The sequence below is a fragment of the Heloderma suspectum genome, chromosome 1 (genome assembly GCF_057233095.1).
Source record: "Heloderma suspectum isolate Gila_16-S chromosome 1, 16-S_ref, whole genome shotgun sequence".
Classification (NCBI taxonomy): domain Eukaryota; kingdom Metazoa; phylum Chordata; class Lepidosauria; order Squamata; family Helodermatidae; genus Heloderma; species Heloderma suspectum.
Window position 1 is genome coordinate 303,567,249 of NC_139458.1, and position 23,988 is coordinate 303,591,236.

A 23,988-nucleotide genomic window follows, 5' to 3' on the forward strand; every position below is an offset into this window, starting at 1 on the left:
CCCCCTGAAGTTCAGGCGAGGGGGGGGAGGCGCCCTGCCTCACCCGGCCGAAATTCAGGCCGGGGGGGAGGCGCCCCATCCCTCGCCAGCAAAATTCAGGCCGGGTAGGAGTGCCCCATCTACCCAGCCGCGAAAAAAAAGTAAAACACACACACACACCCGTGATAGGCTATGTAACGATTTACGTAGCCTATCACGGCTAGATTTCCAAAGTCAGCCGTGATAGGCTATGTAAATCGTCACGTAGCCTATCACGGGTGACTTTGAAAAAAAAAAGCGCTTACGCAAATGGCGGCTCTCATGGGGACCGCCATTTGCGTTCCTTATTTTGACACGTCTAGTCTACGTAAAGATTTACGTAGACTACGGCGAAAATAAGGGCAACGCAAATAGCGTTCGGTTATTTTCGCCGTAGTCTACATAAATGTTTACGTAGACTAGATGTGCCAAAATAAGGAAAGCAAATGGCGGCGCCCATGGGCCACTGCCATTTGCATACGCACTTTTTTTTTCCCCCCAAAGTTTTTTTCCAACGCATTTGGCCCCCCGAAATTGGTGGGGAAATTCTCTGCTGGCCCCCCGCCCCCCCCGGGATGGGACTTACCATGGCTGAATGTCCCTCTCGGCGGCGGGTCCCGGCGGCGGTTCGGCGGCGGTTTGTTGGGGGCAGGGGCGGCGGCCGGTCTCCCGACCGGCTGCCGCCACTGCCATTGCAAAAAAAAAAAGTAAATTAAAAAACACACACACCCGTGATAGGCTACGTGACGATTTACGTAGCCTATCACGGCTGACTTTGGAAATCTAGCCATGATAGGGTACGTAAATCGTTACATAGCCTATCACGGGTGTGTGTGTGTGTTTTTTAATTTACTTTTTTTTTTTGCAATGGCAGCGGCGGCGGCAGCCAGTCGGGAGACTGGCCGCCGCCCCCGCCCCCGCCGAACCACTGCCGAACCGCCGCCGGAACCCGCCGCCGAGAGGGACATTCGGCCATGGTAAGTCCCATCCCGGGGGGGGGGGCGGGGGGCTGGCAGAGAATTTCCCGACCAATTTCGGGGGGCCGAATGCGTTGGCATTCGGCCTTCCGGAGATTCGTGGAAAAATTCTCTGCCATCCCTACTTTCAGGCGTGGCAGCTAAATGGGCTTTGGGACTTCTTCTCGCTAATGACCCCCTGCTCAGGGACTATCAAGGTTTCATGGCAGTGATGGCCCGTTTTTTCGGTGACCCCCTGCTCACGCAGATGGCTTCTTGGGAGATTCGCCGCCTCAGGCAGGGCAAGGACTCAGTTTCCAGCTACGTGACAACTTTTCGCTTGCTGATGCAGGATTTACAGTGGAACGATGCTGTGCTGGTAGCTCAGTTTTTGGACAATTTGAACGATGAGATCTTGGATGAGTTGGCGTGCATGCCTAGCTTGCCTACTTTGGAGGACCTCATCCTGACCTGCCTCCAGATAGATAGTTGGCTGGAGGGGCGCCGGCAGACCCGGCGGGGCGCCGGGGGCCAAGATTTCCCTCCTCCCATTCCCCCAGATTTCCGACCCCTCCCCCACCCCCCGCCCCTGTGGTGGAGGCAGAGGAGACCCCGATGCAGCTGGGAGCTACCCGAGCCCCGCTGCTGCCGGAGGAACTGGAGCGGCGGCGCGTGGAGCGCCGATGCTTTCCGTGTGGAAAGTTGGGACATTTTGCAAAAACCTGCTGCGCTAGACCCGCAGCCTCATTGCCTCCCCCTCCTCCTCCTCCTCCTCCTCCTCATCCCCAGGCCTGACTAGGCTGCCCCCCAAGCCTGTTGGGGGTCTCCAGTGTGGGGGTCGGTTCCCCACCAGGTGGGTGCCTTCTGCAACCCCCCACACTCCCATCTGCTATTGCATGTTCACCTCAGCTCCTCCCAGTGGGGTGGGGTGGAGGCCCTAGCTTTAGTGGACTCTGGGGCTACGACCAGTTTCATGGATTCATGGATGAAACATTCACTCTCTTCCACAAGATTCCTACCCTGCCTCTTCCTTCCCCCTTGGCAGTGGAGACCATCGATGGGCGTCCTCTTTCTTCGGGCGCGGTGACCCGGATTACAGCTCCGCTCACTCTCCATGCCCAGTCCCACATTGAGCAGATTCAGTCACTTGGCCAAGGTTCCCCAATACCCAATTGTGCTGGGTGTTTCCTGGCTCTCTAAGCATAATCCTCAGATTTCTTGGGGGCTTCAGCAAGTGGAGTTCTCGTCTCCCTACTGCCGGGAGCATTGCCTCCCGACTGAGGCGCCAGTCCCAGCCCAGGCCTTAACTCTTTCCTCCCACTCCTTGTCTGCTTCTGGCAGTTTCAGCTACCGTGATCCTCCCAGAGAAGTATGCGGCTTTTCGGGATGTTTTCGACAAAAATGAGGCCGACCAGCTCCCCCCCCCCACCGCCCTTTTGACTTTGCCATTAACCTCATTCCTGGGGCGACCATCCCCACTGGCTGGTTGTATTCGATGTCGGAGCCGGAACTTTGAGCTCTGCGGGAGTTTTTGGACACAAACCTCAGACGTGGCTTCATTCGTCCCTCCTCCTCCCCCGCCTGCGCCCCTACCATGTTTGTGTCCAAGAAATCGGGCGAACTCTGCCCAGTGCACGATTTCAGAGCACTGAATTCGATCTCAATCCCCGACAAGTACCCCCTCCCCCTCATACCGGAGATGCTGGAGCGCCTGGGGCGAGCCAAGATTTTCACAAAGTTGGACCTGCGCGGCACCTACAATCTGATTTGCATCCGGGAGGGGGATGCCGTTTGGGCTCGCCTGCGCACCCCCCCCCCCATTTTCATGTTTTATGAATGCCATCTTCCAGGACTATTTGGACACTTTCCTCATTGTGTATCTCGATGATTTACTCATATTTTCTGAGGACCCCCATGCCCATCAGCACCATGTCTCAGCCGTCCTCCAGCCCCTCCGCAAGCGCCATCTTTATGCCAAGCTGGAGAAATGTGCGTTTGACCTAACCTCTTTGGACTATCTTGGCTACATTATCTCAGCTGACGGTATCAGGATGGATCCTGCAAATGTCCAGGCTGTCCACTCCTGGCAGGCTCCATCCACCAAGAAGGACTTGCAACGTTTCCTGGGGTTTGCTAATTTTTACAGAAAGTTCCTGCCCAGCTTTGCTCGGCTGACATCTCCTCTCACGGACCTCCTTAAGGGCAGGAAATCTCCTTTTCATTGGACGGCATCTGCCCAACAGGCTTTCGAGGGACTTAAGAAGCTTTTTAGTTCTGAGCCAATCCTGTTACATCCTGACCCGAGGAAGCCTTTTGTAGTGCAAACTGATGCCTCTGACTTTGCGGTGGGGGCGGTGCTTTTTCAGCCCGATCGGGCAGGCGGCGGGTTGCAACCCTGTGCCTACCACTCCAGGAAGCTGAACATGTCTGAGAGGAATTATACCATCTGGGAGAAGGAACTGTTGGCCATCAAGTCCACTTTGGAGACCTGGCGTCATCTTCTGGAGGGGGCACAGCGCCCAGTCGAAGTTGGAACTGACCATCACAACCTGGAACATCTTCAGACAGCCCGTGCCTTAAACCAGCGGCAGATTAGGTGGTCGCTTTTTTCCCCTCGGTTCCACCTTAAGATTTGCCATGTGAAGGCCTCCAACACCCTACAAGCAGATGCTCTTTCTCAGAAGCCGGACCTCCAACCAGGGGGTGAGGGAAATCCCCCCCCCGATTCTCCCCCCGCAGAGCCTGGCGGCAGCTATGGTACCTCACTCTTGGGAGGAGCTCCTTCACTCTGCATAGGCTCAGGATGCTTTTGTCTGCACAAAAGTGGAGGAATTGGGGCTAGTCTCTGGCCTCCCCCACTCTACCCCTTTCTCTTTGCGAGGTGGCCTGCTTTACCATTATGGCCAGGTCTATGTGCCTTCTAGACCCCTCCTCGAGAGGGTCCTCCATCAGTGCCACGACTCCCCCACTGCTGGGCATTTTGGCTTTACCAAGACCCTGCACGGAGTGACGCGGGATTTTTGGTGGCCTCGTGTGTGTTGGGACATCAAGATCTATGTCGCCTCTTGCCCAACCTGCCAGCGGGCGAAGGCTCCCTCAGGCAAGCCCACAGGCTTGCTTCACCCCCTGCCTACTCCCTCAGGACCTTGGAAACTACTCTCCCTTGATTTCATCACTGATTTGCCTCGCTCACACGGTAAGACCACTATTTTGGTGTGGTGGATTTGTTTTCTAAGATGGCCCACATCCAGGGAGACGGCGGAGCTTTTTTTGTAGGGATGGCGGAGAATTTCTCCTCGAATCTTCGGGGGGCCGAGCGCCAACGCATTCGGCCCCCCGAAATCGGTGGTGAAATTCTCCGCCCCCCCGGGATGGGACTTACCTTTGGCGAATGTCCCTCCCAGTGGCGGGTCCCGGCGGCAGTTCGTCAGCCTTTCGTCGGGGGCGGGGGCGGCAGCCGGTCTTCCGGTCTTCTGACCGGCTGCCACCGCCGCCACTACAAAGTGTAAAAAAACAAACAAACAACGTGATAGGCTTACATAATACGTAGGATTACGTAGCCTATCACGGCTGACTTTGGAAATCTAGCCGTGATAGGCTACGTAAATCTTTACGTAGCCTATCTCGGGTTGTTTTTTTTTTTTAGAGTTTGTTTCGTGGCTGGGGAGACAGGGCGCTTCTCCCCGGCCTGAATTTTGGCCAGGCGAGGCGGGAAGCCTCCCCCCCCGGCCTGAATTTCAGCCGGGCGAGGCGGGACTGCTCCCCCCCCTCGCCTGAACTTCGGGGGGAGAAGCAAAGCGCCTCCCCCCCACCGCGAAGCACCCCTGCGAAAAGGTAAGTGACTTTCGTACATCCCTATTTTTTTGGCGTATGTTTTCCGGCTCCACGGATGGCCCGAGGGTCTCATTTCGGATAGGGGGGCCCGATTCACTGCCCATTACTGGAAGGAGCTACTTGGGCTTCTCCATGTGATGCTCTGTCTTTCCTCCGCCCACCATCCACAGACGGACGGTCAGACCGAGCGCACCAATGCGACTCTGGAGCAATGTTTGCGCTGTTATGTCAATTACCAGCAAGATGACTGGTTTTTCTTACTGCCTCTCGCAAAATTTGCTTATAACAATGCCTGCCATGCTTCCACCCGCCAAACTCCATTTTTTTGCCAATTTTGGTTACCACCCCAAGTCTTTCCTGTCCACCCTAGCTCCCTCTTTGGTGCCGGCGGCCCATGACTTTTTAGAGGAGTTGCAAGCAGTACACCACCTCTTACGGGACTCCCTCGAGCAAGCCAAGACAGCCTACAAGGCCTCTGCGGACTGGCGGCGCCAGCCAGGTCCATCTCTGCAACTGGGGGACTGGGTTTGGTTGTCCACCGAATACCTCCCCTCTCACTCGTCCGCAAGGAAGCTCGCGCCTCGCCGCATGGGGCCTTTCCAGATTATGGCCCAAATAAGCCCTGTTCTTTTTTGCCTGGCTCTCCCCACCTCCATGAAGATCCATCCTGTTTTTCATCGGTCCTTGCTCTCCCCCCTGGTTTCTGGCAACCCTCATCGCTTGGTCGACTCCCCCCCCGCCACCAGTGCTGGAGGAGGGGGAGGAGTTTGAGGTCATGGAGATTCTGGACTCCCGCCTTTCTCGCGGCCGCCTGCAATATCTGGTGGACTGGAAGGGGTACGGGCCAGATGAGGGCTCCTGGGAACCCGCGGAAAATGTGCATGCTCCGTTGCTGCTGAGGCGCTTCCACCAGCTGTACCCCCACAAACTTGGGGCCCCAGGGGAGGGGCACGAGGGGGGGCCTCATGGGAGCAGGGATGATGTCAGGGTGGAAACTGAGCCAATAGAACCCCAGAGCAGTTCTGATTCTGAGGAGGAACAGCAATCTGTGGGAGAGGAGCGCGCTCATTACTCACAGGCACAGCAGCTGGCAGAGATTCCTCCTGCCTACATTCCTGAGATAGATAGTGACCCTGGCAGCAAGAGAGTGCTGGAGGGGGGCTTGCTGGATGCTCGACATCGACGCTGGGAGCGACGACAGTTGGAGGGCGTGGAAAGGAGGCGCAGCGCTTGTTTGGCGTGCAAGCAACGGTCGTGTCCCGAGGACCCAAGGGAAAGAGGGAGGATCTCTTCCTAGCCCATAAGTTCAGGATCTTCCCGTGATTCTCCTTCAAATGGGGACCAACTGCCTAACCTGGAGCATAGGCTACTCTGCTATCTTTTCCCCAGTGCTGTTCCTTGCTTAGTTGCTGGTGATTAGCATCTGAAAGACTCATTAAATTGTAAAAGGATTAAAGCCTTGAAAAGAATCCTTTTGTCTGTGTCTTGAGTTAGCTTTTGGAGTAGACTGAAAGAGGCCGCTGGGGCGCTCCTGACACATAAGAGCAGCATGGAGTGGTGAAAACGGGGCGTTCCCGGTGGCGGGGATAGTCAGAAATCCAGTATGACACATCCTATGTGTCATCTGGCTGCTGCTTCCCACGCTCCAAGGTCCTGTGGCTAGACAGCCGATTTCAGCTGTCTAGCCGTGAAAGCAGGGCAGGGGGAGCGAGGAGGAGATCCGCTCCTCACCACTCCTCCCACCCTGCACTGGATAGGCAGTTGCCCCTGGGGTTGGAGGCGACCATTCATATTGACTGGATTGCTCCCTTAATCACCAAGTGGTGAGGAATCAAGTGATGTACAATGCATGCATGTGGGAACCAGCCCTTAACCAATGTTGCTTTGCAAGACCTGTTGTAAGAACTACAGCTAAAATGTATTAGGTTCTTGTATCTGATCATGGTTCAGAATTTACCATGAAGATATGAAGGTCATTTTTTCACTTGGACACTGACCAGTCCTGGCTGCTCGTTTTTTATTTCTCAAAAAGGCAAAGTAGCTACTATCAGTTCCTTCTTTTCAAAGCTGTAGTTGCTGCAGGAGATAACTGACTTCTCTTTGGGGAATTAACAAGGTGTTATTTACAATGATCTCAGTCTCCCGATGTCCCAGATTAAGCTGCTCTCTGAACTCCTGCTCTCCAACAGTTGGCCTCCCTGCTTGAGCAACTTGCCTCTTTGAATGTCTCAATACTCCAAAATCAACGAACAGCAAGTTAAAGATACAATTTTCTTTTTTGGTTCAGCATAACTTTTTAGAAAGACTTGAGGTCTTAATTTCCACCATTCTTTATTCAAAGGAATTTAAGTTGAGAGGAATTTTCCCATCACAGTTTTTTCACATCTTCAAAAATGCAACCTGCAATAGAAACAAAATGTAATGAAAAAGTTAGCCTCTGCACTGTAAGCTTTAAAAAAATAAACACCCACCCACCAAATTATTCTCCAAAACCTATTGCCAAGCAAACCGTGCAGACAACTCTTCTTATCACTTACAAGGGGAAAAAATGGGTCCAAACCGATCTTCTTGAATAAAGGGTTTTTTTCTTCCTTTAATCGGTTTAGACTATCCTGCTCAGAGATACAGCCCATTAGATGCACTGGGTTCAACATAACATTTTCTAGTAAAATATAGACATTTTCACTTTGTATGCAAATGACTTGAATTGTGTAGCAATGTATATTCCATGCACTTTGCAAACTACACTGTAAAGCATAAAGAACAGTTTGCTATGAGCTAGAAAAGACTCCACTTTGGAACTTAATAAGCCTTGAAGAACCTGGGGAGCATCTCCACGGCGACGGGTTTAGTTCACGCTCCACTTTGCTGCAATTTTTACTGGAGTTGAATCTGCTCCACCTGGGGGGACACGGGGCTTGAAAACCCAGATTATCCCAAAGCTAGCTCTCGGCAGGTCACACGGCAGTTTACCATGAATTGTTTTGGTGGCTACTGGGTGCAGTCTCATCCATGTAATCACCTAAGAGCGTGTTCCCTCCCTCCCTCCCACCCACTCCCTCCCTCCTACTCTTTGCTTGTTCCTCCCTCTTTGCTTTCTCTGGCCAGTGTGTGCTGTGCCTGCCTCCGCAACCTATGCCTGATTCCTGCGGAAAAAAAAAATATTACTCTCCCACTAAAACCACAGTAGTGCAACAGCAGGTATAGCTACTCCCATTCAAATGTGCTATTTTGCAATAGTGCTCCAGTGCTCTAGGGGGTATAGCTACTCCCGTTCAATTGGGCTATTTCACGATAGTGCTCATTATTCCGTGTCCTGCATTCTGGGATGATGGAGAAGAGATCCTGGCCTTCCTCTCTGTGACAACCTTTCATGTACTTGAAGAGCGCTATCATATCTCCCCTCAGTCTTCCCTTCTCAAGGCTAATCATGCCCAGTTCTTTCAGTCTCTCCTCACAGGGCTTTGTTTCCAGTCCCCTGATCATCTTTGTCGCCCTCCTCTGAACCCTCTCCAGCTTGTTTGTATCCTTCTTAAAGTACGGTGCCCAGAACCGGACACAGTACTCCAGATGAGGCCTAACCAGTGCTGAGTAGAGGGGAACTAGTACTTCCCGGGATTTGGAAGCTTCTTGTTGTTCAGTCGTTCAGTCGTGTCCGACTCTTCGTGACCCCATGGACCATAGCACGCCAGGCCTTCCTGTCCTGCAGTCTCTCCCGGAGCATGCTCAAGTTCATATTCATTGCATTGGTGATGCTATCTAGCCATCTCATCCTCTGCCGTCCCCTTCTCCTTTTGCCTTCAATCTTTCCCAGCATCAGGGTCTTTTCCAGAGAGTTTTCTCTTCGCATTAGGTGGCCAAATATTTCAGCTTCAGCTTCAGTATCTGTCCTTCCAATGAGCACTCAGGGTTGATTTCCTTTAGGATTGACTGATTTGACATCCTTGCAGTCCAGGGGACTCGTAAGAGTCTTCTCCAGCACCACAGTTCGAAAGCATCAATTCTTCGGCGCTCAGCCTTCCTTATAGTCCAGCTCTCACAGCCATACATTACTACTAGGAAAACCATAGCTTTGATTAGACGAACCTTTGTCGGCAAGGTGATGTCTTTGCTTCTTACTATGCTGTCTAGGTTTGCCATAGCTTTCCTCCCAAGGAGCAAGCGTCTTTTAATTTCATGGCTATAGTCACCGTCTGCGGTGATCTTGGAGCCCAAGAAAGTAAAATCTGTCACTGCTTCCATTTCGTCCCCTTCTCTATGCCAGGAAGTGATAGGGCCAGATGCCATGATCTTAGTTTTTTTAATGTTGAGTTTCAAACCAGCTTTTGCACTCTCCTCTTTCACCCTCAACAAGAGGCTCTTGAGATCCTCTTCGCTTTCTGCCATTAGGGTGGTATCGTCTGCATATCGGAGGTTGTTGATAATTCTCCCAGCAATCTTAATTCCGACCTCTAATTCATCCAACCCAGCATTTCTCACGATGTACTCTGCATATAAGTTAAATAAGCAGGGTGACAATATGCAGCCTTGTCGTACTCCTTTCCCAATTTTGAACCACTCGGTTGTTCCATGTCTGGTTCTGACTGTTGCTTCTTGACCCTCATACAGGTTTCTCAGGAGACAGGTAAGGTGGTCTGGTACTCCCATCACTTTAAGAGTTTGCCACAGTTTGTTGTGATCCACACACTCAAAGGCTTTAGCGTAGTCAATGAAGCAGAAATAGACGTTTTTCTGGAATTCTCTTGCTTTCTCCATGATGCAGCGAATGTTGGCGATTTGATCTCTAGTTCCTCTGCCTCTTCGAAACCCAGCTTGTACTTCCGGTAGTTCTCGGTTCGCATACTGCTGAAGTCTAGCTTGTAGGATTTTGAGCATCACCTTGCTGGCATGTGAAATGAGTGCAATTGTGCGGTAGTTTGAACACTCTTTGGCAGTGCCCTTCTTTGGAATTGGGATGTAAACTGACCTTTTCCAGTCTTGCGGCCACTGTTGAGTGTTCCACATTTGTTGGCATATTGAATGCAGCACTTTAACAGCATCATCTTTTAGGATTTTAAATAGCTCAGCTGGAATACTGTCATCTCCGCTAGCTTTGTTGTTACTAATGCTTCCTAAGGCCCACTTGACTTCACTCTCGAGGATGTCTGGCTCAAGTTCAGTGACCGCACTATCATGGCTATCAGGGACATTAAGATCTTTCCTGTATAGTTCTTCTGTGTATTCTTGCCACCTCTTCTTAATCTCATCTGCTTCTGTTAGGTCCCTGCCTTCTTTGTCCTTTATCATGCCCGTCTTTGCACAAAACGTTCCCTTAAGATCTCCAATTTTCTTGAAGAGATCTCTAGTCATTCCCATTCTGTTGTTTTCCTCGATTTCTTTGCATTGTTCATTTAAGAAGGCCTTCTTGTCTCTCCTTGCTATTCTCTGGAACTCTGCATTCAGTTGGATATATCTTCCCCTTTCTCCCTTGCTTTTCGCTTCCCTTCTTTCCTCAGCTACTTGTAAAGCCTCATCAGACAATGCTTCTATTAATGCAGCCCAAAATAGCATTTGTCTTTTTTGCAGCCACATCACATTGTTGGCTCATATTCAGCTTGTGATCGACAACAATTCCAAGATCCTTCTCGCTTGTAGTGTGGTTGAGCCACGTATCCCCCATCTTGTAACTGTGCATTTGGTTTCTTTTTCCTAGGTGCAAAACTTGGCATTTATCCCTATTAAATGTCATTCTGTTGTTTTCTGCCCAGCGCTCCAGTCTATCCAGATCACTTTGAATTTTGTTTCTGTCTTCCAGGGTATTAGCTATCCTGCCCAGTTTTGTGTCATCTGCAAATATGATCAGCATTCCCTGCACCTCCTCCTCCAAGTCATTCATAAAAATGTTGAAGAGCATTGGGCCCAGGACTGAGCCCTACGGTACCCCACTTGTTACCTCTTGCCAGTTTGAGAAGGTCCCATTGGTAAGCACTCTTTGAGTCCGATTCTGTAGCCAACTGTGGATCCACCGGATCGTTGTTTTATCTAGCCCACTTTGAGCTAGTGTGTAGTACTATAGTGCTATAGGGGTATAGCTACTCCTGTTCAATGTGCAAAATGGGGAAAACATTGGGAAAGCACAGGCGGGGAAAACAAAGGGGAAATACCTCTTGACCAAGGTGAGTGAGGTCATGGCTAGGTGAAAGACACATCCCTGGGCAGGGCTACCATGCTGGAGTAAATGTGGAGGGCTGGTGCACACAACAACAGAAGCACAGACAAGCCGAATTAAGGAAAATAATCAGACTAAAAGTAGTCTCAGAAAAAAGTTTTTTGGCGCAAAACTTCAGGGTGGCTACAGGATGGCCACGACATCATGTGCCCCAAACAACCTCCAAAAGCAGCAGACTCGCAGTAAATCACTCATGGAGACACCCCCCTGGAATACACGTTCAAAGCAGACCTTGCAGAAGAAGCCTAGCTGAGAATGTGCAAACAGGTTGGAAGACTTAATTATCTACTGTTCAGCCGTAAAAGAATAGCAACATGAGGTTTATTACTATTTTGACTTTTAGCACCAAGTTCACTTATTTATAAATTTATTACACCACCTTTCCACTGTAACACATCTTGGCTTACAAAATTAAACATCAGGGCCGGGCAACTTGTGGCCCTCCAGATGGTTTGGGCTATAAAACATCTGGGGGGTTTCCAGATGTTTTGTATAATCTCTCATCATTGTCTATGGTGGCTAGGGTTGATGGGTGCTATAGGCCAAAACATCTGGAGGGACACAAGTTGCCCACCCCTGACATCAATGCTCACTTGCAATAATTAAAACTTTTTTTTTTTAACTGCAGTAAAAATACAGATAACAGTAGTTAAAACCGATGACTAGTGATGGTTGTTGTTGTTGTTCAGTCGTTCAGTCGTGTCCGACTCTTCGTGACCCCATGGACCATAGCACGCCAGGCCTTCCTGTCCTGCGCTCTCTCCCGGAGCGTGCTCAAGTTCATATTCATTGCATCGGTGATGCTATCTAGCCATCTCATCCTCTGCCGTCCCCTTCTCCTTTTGCCTTCAGTCTTTCCCAGCATCAGGGTCTTTTCCAGGGAGTTTTCTCTTCGCATTAGGTGGCCAAAATATTGGAGCTTCAGCTTCATTATCTGTCCTTCCAATGAGCACTCAGGGTTGATTTCCTTTAGGATGGACTGATTTGACCTCCTTGCAGTCCAGGGCACTCGTAAGAGTCTTCTCCAGCACCACAGTTCGAAAGCATCAATTCTTCGGCGCTCAGCCTTCCTTATAGTCCAGCTCTCACAGCCATACATTACTACTGGGAAAACCATAGCTTTGATTAGACGGACCTTTGTTGGCAAGGTGATGTCTCTGCTTCTTACTATGCTGTCTAGGTTGGCCATAGCTTTCCTCCCAAGGAGCAAGCGTCTTTTAATTTCATGGCTACAGTCACCGTCTGCGGTGATCTTGGAGCCCAAGAAAGTAAAATCTGTCACTGCTTCCATTTCTTCCCCTTCTATATGCCAGGAAGTGATGGAGCCAGATGCCATGATCTTAGTTTTTTTTAATGTTGAGTTTCAAACCAGCTTTTGCACTCTCCTCTTTCACCCTCAACAAGAGGCTCTTGAGATCCTCTTCGCTTTCTGCCATTAGGGTGGTATCGTCTGCATATCGGAGATTGTTGATAATTCTCCCAGCAATCTTAATTCCGACCTCTGATTCATCCAACCCGGCATTTCTCATGATGTACTCTGCATATAAGTTAAATAAGCAGGGTGACAATATGCAGCCTTGTCGTACTCCTTTCCCAATTTTGAACCAATCGGTTGTTCCATGTCTGGTTCTTACTGTTGCTTCTTGACCCTCGTACAGGTTTCTCAGGAGACAGGTAAGGTGGTCTGGTACTCCCATCACTTTAAGAATTTGCCACAGTTTGTTGTGATCCACACAATCAAAGGCTTTAGCGTAGTCAATGAAGCAGAAATAGACGTTTTTCTGGAATTCTCTTGCTTTCTCCATGATGCAGCGAATGTTGGCGATTTGATCTCTAGTTCCTCTGCCTCTTCGAAACCCAGCTTGTACTTCCGGTAGTTCTCGGTTCGCATACTGCTGAAGCCTAGCTTGTAGGATTTTGAGCATCACCTTGCTGGCATGTGAAATGAGCGCAATTGTGCGGTAGTTTGAACACTCTTTGGCGTTGCCCTTCTTTGGAATTGGAATGTAAACTGACCTTTTCCAGTCTTGTGGCCACTGTTGAGTGTTCCAGATTTGTTGGCATATTGAATGCAGCACTTTAACAGTGCTTTTTTTTTTTAGGATTTTTTAATCCTAAAAAATCTTTTAGGATTTTAAATAGCTCGGCTGGAATACTGTCATCTCCGCTAGCTTTGTTGTTACTAATGCTTCTTAAGGCCCACTTGACTTCACTCTCGAGGATGTCCGGCTCAAGTTCAGTGACCGCACTATCATGGCTATCAGGGACATTCAGATCTTTCCTGTATAGTTCTTCTGTGTATTCTTGCCACCTCTTCTTAATCTCATCTGCTTCTGTTAGGTCCCTGCCTTCTTTGTCCTTTATCATGCCCGTCTTTGCACAAAACGTTCCCTTGAGATCTCCAATTTTCTTGAAGAGATCTCTAGTCTTTCCCATTCTGTTGTTTTCCTCGATTTCCTTGCATTGTTCATTTAAGAAGGCCTTCTTGTCTCTCCTTGCTATTCTCTGGAACTCTGCATTCAGTTGGGTATATCTTCCCCCTTTCTCCCTTGCTCTTCGCTTCCCTTCTTTCGTGAGCTACTTGTAAAGCCTCATCAGACAGCCACTTGGCTTTCTTGCATTTCTTTTTCTTTGGGATGGATTTCGTTGCTGCCTCCTGAACAATGTTACGGACCTCCGTCCATAGTTTCTCAGGCACTCTGTCTATCAGGTCTAATCCCTGAAATCTATTCCTCACCTCCACTGTATATTCATCAGGGATATGATTTAGGTCATACCTGAACGGTTTAGTGGTTTTCCCGACGTTCTTCAATTTCAGCCGAAATTTTGCAAGAAGCAGCTCATGATCTGAGCCACAGTCAGCTCCAGGTCTTGTTTTTACTGACTGTATGGAGCTTCTCCATCTTTGGCTGCAAAGGACATAATCAATCTGATTTCGATATTGACCATCTGGTGATGTCCATGTGTAGAGTCGCCTCTTGTGCTGTTGGAAAAGAGTGTTTGCTATGATCAGCATGTTCTCTTGGCAAAACTCTATTAGCTTTTGTCCTGCTTCATTTTGTACACCAAGGCCATGCCTGCCTGTTATCCCGGTGATTTCTTGACTTCCTACTTTAGCATTCCAATCCCCTATGATGAAGAGGACATCTTTTTTTGGTGTTAGTTCTAGAAGGTGTTGGAGGTCTTCATAGAACCGATCAACCTCAGCTTCTTCGGCCTCAGTGGTTGGGGCATAAACTTGAATTACTGTGATGTTGAATGATTTGCCTTGGATTTGTACTGAGATCATTCTATCGTTTTTAAGATTGTACCCCAGTACTGCTTTTCCCACCCTTTTGTTGACTATGAGTGCTACTCCATTTCTTCTAAGGGATTCTTGCCCACAATAGTAGATATGATAGTCACCTGAATTAAATTCGCCCATGCCTGTCCATTTTAGTTCGCTGATTCCCAAGATGTCGATGTTCAATCTTGCCATCTCATGTTTGACCACCTCCAGCTTACCTTGATTCATTGATCTGACATTCCAGGTTCCTAAACAATATTGTTCTTTACAGCATCGGATTTTTTTTTCACCACCAGACACATCCACAGCTGAGTGTCCTTTCGGGTTTGGCCCAGCCGCTTCACTCTTTCTGGCGCTACTTGGAAATACCCTCTGCTCTTCCCCAGTAGCATAGTGGACACCTTCCGACCTGAGGGGCTCATCTTCCGGCGTCCTATCTTTTAGCCTTGTGATACGTTCCATGGGGTTTTCTTGGCAAGAATACTGGAGTGGGTTGCCATTTCCTTCTCCAGTGGACCACATTTTGTCAGAACTCTCTGCCATGACCTGTCCGTCTTGGGTGGCCCTGCACGGCATAGCTTATGGCTTCACTGAGTTACGCAAGCCCCTTCGCCACAACAAGGCAGTGATCCATGAACTAGTGATGGTAGGCCTGAGCAAACAGGAAAGACTTCACTATTACCAGAGAGCACCAGCATGCTGCCATTCTGTCCCCAAATCTGTCTCCTTGTCTCAAAGTATTCGTTCATGATCGTTAACTGGCAAGAGGTGCCTAACCAGGACAGTGTGTGCGTCCAGAAATGACATGTACAGGAGAGTACCCTGGCCCTCTTTGTCTTGGGCTAAGGTGCCCTTGGACTCATAAAAGCCAAGATCCCCTGTTTCTTAATGCAGTTAGGATAACACCCCGCTACTGATTTATTTGATTGCCAAGTGAGAGCCGCAAGTTCTTGTGTGACCTTCCAACTGGCACCAAAATACACCCATCCAAAGTACAGACAGTTACCCTTCAGCTGCCACCCTCATTTTTGTTTTCTGGGCCTATAAAGGGTCTTGGAGCCCTGAATTCTGTTTGTTCTTTTTCGTTTGCAAGAGTCCTTGTTGTCATCCACATTGTCCATGACTCTTTCTCTGCCCTAAGGTTCCTTGCCAAGGTGTACACTGTGCTCCCCTTTTCTGGACTTTTGTGCCCTCCTTGAGAGTGGTCCAGCAGGCACCTATTCTGCCAAACCTACTCTTGGAAGTTCTAATCTGGGTGCTTGGCTTTGGCACCCTTGTATCCCATGATTTTTGCCCAGCAAAAAGATTTGTCATGGCTGTGGAACATCAGTTTCACCTCTGTCTTTTGGATTTTAACCTTACATTGAAGATATCTTCTCCCCATCCCTCTGACAGATCATAAAAGAGGGATAAATGCAATATCTCAATCTCTTTCTCACTCTAACCACCACCACCCCAGCAGCTTTCAAAACTCCCTCCTTCTTCTCTGAACACTGAAGTATCACTGAGCAGCTGCCTTTGGCTTGCTGCCACCTCACATCTCTTCCTCCCTGCCCCTCTGGGACAGCCTTCAATAATTTGTCTTGCAATTTACCTTTTATTTCACTTTATTAATAAAGCCTCCTTTTCTGGAAAAGCTCTGGCTACATCCCTGTTACTCCCTCTTGGGTACCTTACAAGGGCACTTCACTACTTGGACCAAGTTCTTAATATTGCCCATGCTGTGTTCGTATATATTTCATAAAATGTGCTGGTTCCTGGGCCAGCTGGACTAGACTGACAGCAGCCTGTCTTCCAGCAGAATAGAGCTAGAGTTGCAGAGGGAAGAGGTTACCCTAATAACAGAGTGAATCCCTCCCACCCATATCATGTGTGTTCCAGAAGGACTTATTTCCTGAACATGGAAAAGTAGGTTTCAGACATGTATAGAGACGCATGTCCCAAGCAAGTGTAATACCACAGTCAAGTGCCTAAGAGTTAATAATGAAAGTGCCAGGCAAATGAGTCTGGGAAAGTTGCTTCACAGCCAAGGTGCCACCATCAAAAAGTCTCTCTCATCAGTAGCCACCCGTTCAACCTCTGAAAGGGGTGGGGGCCCTGGAGAAGGGCCACAGAAAATCTCAACTAACACTGAAAGGCAGGTTCCTATGGGAAAAGGCATCCATGGGGTACAGTTATGAATTGAACTACAAATCTTTTATCCTAACTGTCAACTCAGGAAAAATCAATGTGGCCATATGGTAGCACAACCTTTGCCAAGCAGGTGCCCTTGAGATGTTTTGAACTACAACTCCCAGCATTCCTGACCATGGGTCATGCTGGGTGAGGCTAATGGAAGCTGGAGTCCAAAACATCTGGAGGGCACCAGGCTCAGGAAGGCTGATGTAGCAGGACAAGGCTGTTTTTGGAACAGTTTACCTCCTAACAAGCCTGGGCATGTTTCAGAAGCATTGTAAAACCAACCTGTTTGGGCTGGCTTTAGGAGCTTGGGTTTAAGTCAGCAGAAGGGTATGTTTGAATGTGATGGACTTCTATTCCATTTCATTGGAGTGTTATGCTTTTGGTATTGGACACAAGTCTTCTGAACATGGCTATATAAATAAATAATGCCACGGAGGGGATGAAATAATTGATTGTATTTTTAAGAGATCACCAAAAGTACAAGAAAAGTGAATTATAGAAACACAGCAGGAAAAGCCTCATTACATGGAGCCTGACCTTTTTTTTTCTTCCTCTTCGTGATCTTTGGAACAGTGATGTGTCATCTGCACAGACAATTAGAGACCAAATGCTGCCCTGTATCACTTAAAGTTTATAGCCCCTATGCCAATGTTATTCTAATTACCACCAAGCATGCTGGGAAGCTCCACATGTACTGGGCATTATTAAGTGGCTTTGTAAATCATAGAAAAGAGCAAAGGAAGGCACTAACAAAAGGAATCCTTGGCTCAGATTATAAACTCCAGAAAACCCCAAACATTTGATGAAACATAGAAAGCTATCTTACATCACATTGGACCACCTTGCTTTATTTGCAGTGGCTCTCCAGGGCTTCAGACAGAGGACTCTCAGCCCCATTTGGGGATGGTGGAGAATCTGATGCCTTCAGCATGCAAAGCTCTACCACTGAGATATGGCCCCTCCCCTCTTATGTTAAGGGGAGCAGCACTCCAAGCAAAGAGTACAGGATGAAATTCTAACAGATGTTGAGGAAGTCAAGATTTCCCCCATAGACCTCTCACTAACACATTATTGACATATTACAGCCACATTGATCAAACCTATTTCACACATTTGCCCACCATTCGGACATTCAAAGAGTTGCACCCAATCCTGGGTCTCTGATGAGTTTCCAAGCACATGACTGTCTCGCTCGTAAGAGTACATTTCTTTTAATTAATTAATGTTCCACACATACCCCTAAAAAGGTATTGATTACTTATACACATACAAATATAAAATGTTAAATACATTTTAGTAGCAAGTAAAGATATTGCCAGGAATTATTTATCCACAATTATACAACTATGCATAAATCTAATATTACCCGAAGTATCTTAATTGAAAGGTAATCACAACTTCACTATATTACTAAAAAAATGTTTAGTCTGAGATATGACTTCCAAGAACCTTTTCCCTTTCATTCTTTACATCAGGGGTCTCTAATCGTTTGGGGCCTGTAGGCACATCTGGTAATTTGAGAAACTGTCCTATGAAGAAAGAGAAAATGGCTGATGTGGCTAGTCACAAAGGACAAGTAACCTTCGCAAGTCTGAGTGCAAGGCAGAGGTGGGGTCTGAGCCCTACCAACAGAACAACCCCTCTGAACCCACAGTTTTCTGCTCAAACAAAAACCTATTTCTCACTAAGCAAACTCTTTTTCTCTCCCCCACCCCCTCTACCAGTTAACTCATTCCCCTCTTCTCTTTTTCTCTCTCTGGATCACCCTTAAACCCTTTAGCTCTATGCAAGTGTTTGCCTGCTCACACATTGGGGAAAAGTGTGTAGGGGGATGTCAGTATGCACTTAACTCCTGCACCCAGTGTTTCAGTGTGCAAGGCTTCCAGTTAGATCTTTGCACATTGAGCATGAAGGCGTGTATAGGGCTCTGTAAGTGTGTTCTGCTGAACGCACTTACAGAGGTTCTGTGATTGCGAACCCTGCCTCATCGGGGTTTCTGATCACGGAGACTCTTCAAGCGCACTGAACATGCTTACAGAGCCCTATACAGACCCTGTCGCTCAATATGAAAAGATCTTACCGACAGCCAGATGTGCAGGAATGCTGGGGCGGGCCTTATGTGCATGCCCACATCCCATGACACCCATTTGCCCTACACTCAAGCAGATGAACAGCTGCATAGGTGAGCAGGTGAACAGCTACTCTCACCCTCTATCTTTCTCACACATATGCAGCTCCCAACCGTTCAGACATACAGCATATAACCCTTCCCAACCCATAGATTGCTCTCTGCTGGCTCCATCAGCCCCTGCTGGCTTCCTGGGGGCTCCCCTGACCTCCTGTTGGCTTACCACTACCTTCCCTAGCACCCTCCCCACTGCCTTCCCTAGCCCCCACTGCTGTCTTTAGTCTCCCCCTCCCCACTCCAGCTTACCAGGAAGCAGCTACAAGGATAGTTTTATTTCCCCTCTTTTTTTTTCTTGGTGGCTGGGCATGCTGTAGAGGAAAGCATCAGCCTGCAGTTGGGCACTGTCTTTATTTCCTAAGGATGTCTCTGAGCCCCACATATGGCCACAGCATTGATGGGAAAGAAACAGGGCAGTGGCTGGAGGCACTCAATTTGCTCTGACGTGATCCCAACAGGCACCAAGAAAACTCTCTAACTTTTTTTTTTTAAGTGGGAGGAACAGAGTGCCTCTGCGGGCACCAGGAAAGATGTCAGGGGTGTGCGTTAGTGACAACAGGCACTATATAACCTACCCCCGATCTAGCCCAGTATTTTCTACTCTACTTGATCTGGCAGTGGCTCCCTGGGGTCATAGGCAGAGGTCATTCCCAATCTTCCTATCTGAGATACTTGAGCAAAAAATGCCAGAGATTGAACCAGGGAATTTGAGTATGTGAAGTGTGTCCTCTACTGCTAGGTACAGACCCCTTCCTATAATGTGAATTTGCAGAGCTCTGTAGGTGTCTGCTCCTGGCAGCTTTCATCTACTGGTGTTCTCTGTTCCTTAACTCTAAGGAGTTCAACTGTTTGATTGGAATTGGCTACCAAATTTGATGACTGTACTTCAGTATTCAAAAGAACATCTCTGGTAACGCTTGGTACAACATTCACAGTCCCAGTCTTCTACACTTGTGGTTTCCAGACTCAGAAAAGTAATCATCTAGCAAGATCTACTCATATTCATTTGATATTTAATCAATAAGGTGTGTGTGTGTGTGTGGGTGCTAGGGAACTGTATCTTCAGATGCTGTTAGCTAGTAGAAGTAAACTGGCATTTTAGCAGCAAAGCAGATTAGCTGGAGTCATTTCAAGAGGTGAGGCAGGGAGGCTATTTCAAACAGCATATAAAATGCATTAAGAAGAAATCGACTTTAACTCCAATGGCAAAACTTTGCAAACCAACAGTTGTTGTATCTTGCTTAGAGAAGAAACAAAAGCTTACGCTTGACAGACAATGTACTTTAAGAAAACAAGTCCCTCCAAGTTCAGCATTTATAAACTATTCTGTGGAATAAGCAACAGAGATGCTCACAAAATGAATGAGAAGGTGAGAAAAGCTCAAAGTCAAAGGAGAAGCCAATGTTTTGAACAGTGGTGGCAAGTAGAAAGTCTGGCTTGAATGAGATAAAAGAAATGGATTTATTTTTCAACACTGCCCTCTTGACTAGGAAAAGGACAAGCAATTCAGCACGACACATGAAGACCTGACATCAGTCACAAGTTTCTTTTCCAAACAGCAAGAAAACAATGAAGCTTCCCCGGGGCCTGTGAACAATTAGCCTGCTTTTGAACGGCTCCTAAATATATATTTGCTTCAAAGTAAAATAAAAGAAGGGACTGAAGAGGAGGGATTTGCATTATTTATTTGGGTCATTTATATCTTGACTTTCAGGATACAAAGTCTTCCAAGGCAGCTCACAACAATAATGGAGTTAAAATAATTAATTCACACATTTTCTTCACCAAAGGCCTTTGGAAAAGGGAAGCCCTCAGTATCCTTTTAAAAATAGGGAGAGATAGGGAGTGATGGAGCTCCCCAGGGGGGAAATTCCACAAATGCAGGCCACCACTAAAAGAGCCCTGTTCTTGGATATGCCAGTCTGATCTTCCCAACCAGCGGGCAACAGACCAGAGCTTCCAAAGCTGATTTTAAGCTCCATGTAGAATCATAATGAAACACACACACATCTACCTCTTTAATTTTCCTACCATCTGCCAGTAATAAAGCAATCTTAACTCAAATGCAGTTTAACTGACCAATAGGATAGACTACTGACTGTGGGCAGTAGCCAGTTGAAAAACTGACAGACTGATGAAATAAAGCACTGGTTCTTAAACTCTGAATACTGAGAGCTGAACTACATGCTATATGAAATACATAACATGGACATGATCCTAACGTTTTTATTTACTTTTGTATGAGCTCATGGCGACCTTATCCAGACTGAGCCTACTGCACATGGCTTTTTTTAGACCTTTCCGCCCAGCCTCTTTTTTGCTTTAAATTCTCTTCCCCCCCCCCCGCCCCTTGCAGGGCCTAACGAAAGAAAAAAACATCAATTGGTGCCAATGTGGTGGGGGTGGGCAAATTTAAAGAAAAAAAGCAACTGGGGGAAGGAAGTTGAACCCTCCTATCTGCACAAGGTGGTCCCAATCTGGATCAGGGACCCACACACTTATAGTAAACAAAAATGTTAGGGTGATCGACACATTATGCACTTAACGCAGCATGTATTTTAGGAACACAGGAAACTGCCTTATGCCGAGTCAGACCCTTGGTCCATCTAGCCCAGTACCGTTGATCCTAGCCATGGCTCTCCAGGGTTTCAGGCAGGATTCTTTCCCAGCTCTACCTGGAGATGCTGGGAATTAAACTGGGACCTTCTGCATGCAAAGCAGGTGCTCTACCACTGAGCCACAGCCCCTCCCCTGGGTACCTAACTTTAGCCCTTTTGCCCACAAAAGATCAACTACGCCCATACTCTACCTTGCCACTCTGCTCCAGTGGCACTCAGCCAGGCACCGCTCTCTTCACTTTCTGCGTCGGTTGTCCTGCACAGTACAGGAGTCCTGGCAGGCATACCTGTTGCACACACACCTACTTCTGTTAGAGAAGCACAGCTTCCAAATCCCAGGAAGTACTAGTTCAGTTCTACTCAGCACTGGTTAGGCCTCATCTGGAGTACTGTGTCCAGTTCTGGGCACCACACTTTAAGAAGGATGCAGACAAGCTGGAGAGGGTTCAGAGGAGGGCAACGAAGATGATCAGGGGACTGGAGACAAAGCCCTATGAGAGACTGAAAGAACTGGGCATGTTTAGCCTTGAGAAGACTGAGGGGAGATACGATAGCACTCTTGAAGTACTTGAAGGGTTGTCACAGAGAGGGAGGCCAGGATCTCTTCTCCATCATCCCAGAGTGCAGGACACGGAATCATGGGCTCAAGTGACAGGAAGCCGGATTCCGGCTGAACATCCGGAAAAACGTCCTGACTGTCAGAGCAATACAACAATGGAACCAACTACCTATGGAGGTGGTGGGCTCTCCCATGCTGGAGGCATTCAAGATGAAGCTGGACAGCCATCTGTCAGGGATGCTTTGATTGACTTAGATTCCTGCACTGAGCTCGACTCAATGGTCTTGTAGGCCCCTTCCAACCCTACCGGTCTATGATGCTATGATCCAGGGTTTGGGGGACAAGGATTAGAGGAGGCTGCAGTGGAGGCAGTAAGTGAATGGGCATATCACTTCCACTTTGTTAGAAGAGACAGCTGTGGGTGCAAAAGTGCTAACACGGCTTCTACTTTCCCAATCTCTCTGAAACGGGCAGAAGTGGCTAGCATGGCAGTGCTGTTGTTCTATGCCAGATAATCACTAAGAAGCATTCTTATTAGGGCAAAATCTGTATTCCTTTCATACAGTGGCAGAGTACTGCTTCCGTGTTGTTCTGCTGGCATTTGCAAAACTGCTAGAGAAACAACTAGCACAAACAACACCTAATGAAGTCACGCACAGTGTTCGGATCATCAGAGGTGGCCCCACGCAAGCTGTGCACGCAGCTGTCATTTGCATGATTATCTGACGCGTGGGTTGCCATGTCATCTGAATCTGGTGCAGTGTGCAGTGGGGGTGGCTTCTTACCCATCCTGCAACCCCTACTACAAGCCATGGGTTGTAGGGTGGGTAAGAAGCCACCCCTGCCACGCAACCGCACCGGGTTCGGACAACACGGCAACCTGTGCAGCATTGCTGGTAACTGTGCAAATGGTGGTCATGTGCTACCATGTCATCTTCCCCCACCCACCCCCCGATTGTCCGAACCTGGTCACAATGGAGTTGTGCAAAGCATTGCGGGACACAGCCTGTGCAAGTGGAACCAAAGTTTTGGATTTGACACTTGCTCAAGGATGAAAATGGGGCTTCCGCAGGCAGGAGAAGGTTTACGATAAGAGAATGACACCACTGGATACAATCTTATATTACCCAGTTTTACCAAACATCCTGAGTGGTTTTTGAATATGGGTTCTGGCAAATTTCCTCCAACTCCACTAGTCAAGGTTAAAGTTCCGTGTTTATCAGAAGCTGTTACTTTAACTCCAAAGTGTCTACGATAATTGATTACGTTTCGATAAGTATTGTCAAGATGGATTGATAAATTTATTACAATCGTAGATTAACACATACAATGTACACTTGCACGCAACGTAATTATACAGAAACTCAAAAAGACTAACATGATCCTGGAGTGTTAGCCAGTTGAAATAGCACTATTATACTAAAAGTTTGCGGCAAGCACTAGCAGCTACACAAAACCTGGCCACTTTATCTGTAATTTGAGGATCCTGATTGGAAAGAAGAAAAAGATAAAACTCATTTGATTTGCCTGGCATTTTTTGTAAAATAGGTGCAATAAAAACACAGCCAACGTCTTGATAAAAAGAACTATATGATAGAACATGCCCAACAGTTTCCACTTGTCAAGTATTCCAATACCCCACTGTCATACTGGCTTCCCTGTGCCACCTCCAAGGAAGGGCAGTTCTTTGAGAAATTGTTAAAAACATATGTTACTACATCCTATCGGGGCATGCTTTGAGTTCCATGGACCCATCTAACAATGACATTTGCCTTTAGAACAGCAATATTTTAGAAAGCTAAGATGATCAGGAAAAAAAATCCACACAAAAGCACATTTTCAATGTAGGTAACAGATAATTTTCCTAATCAATCTGAAAGGAACATTTGAAAAGAACACTGTATATTTTAGGGCTGTGCTGAAACAGGAAGTTCCCGTTTTATGAAACATTTTATCCTCCTGCAAAAAGGGAAATCTTGGTGTGGATGAGGAGAGCACATGCAAAGCAGAGAAAAAAATGTCTGAAGAGGCAACCACTACTCCAAAGGGGACAATCTGCAGCAATAATTACAATGGGATCTTTCCCTTCTCCTTGGAAAACAATTTGCCAAGTGAGTGGGGCAGATTGTGACTTTGCAGCAAA

General features: G+C 47.8%; 1 protein-coding gene across 4 annotated transcripts in view; it reads right to left on the bottom strand.

Moving 5' to 3' along the window:
* Window positions 1–6,790: 6,790 nt before the first annotated feature.
* UBE3D (ubiquitin protein ligase E3D) overlaps window positions 6,791–23,988 on the bottom strand; it is a 101,669-nt gene continuing 84,471 nt past the window's right edge. For 2 of the 4 annotated variants that reach the window (XM_084827015.1, XM_084827013.1), the window contains exon 10: window positions 6,791–7,208. In XM_084827015.1, the coding sequence (XP_084683141.1) occupies window positions 7,188–7,208 (21 nt within the window). In that variant the 3' untranslated portion in view covers window positions 6,791–7,187. Of the gene's footprint in view, window positions 7,209–23,127; window positions 23,332–23,988 lie in introns of those variants that run through there. The other 2 variants (XM_084827014.1, XM_084827012.1) reach the window with 1 other exon arrangement.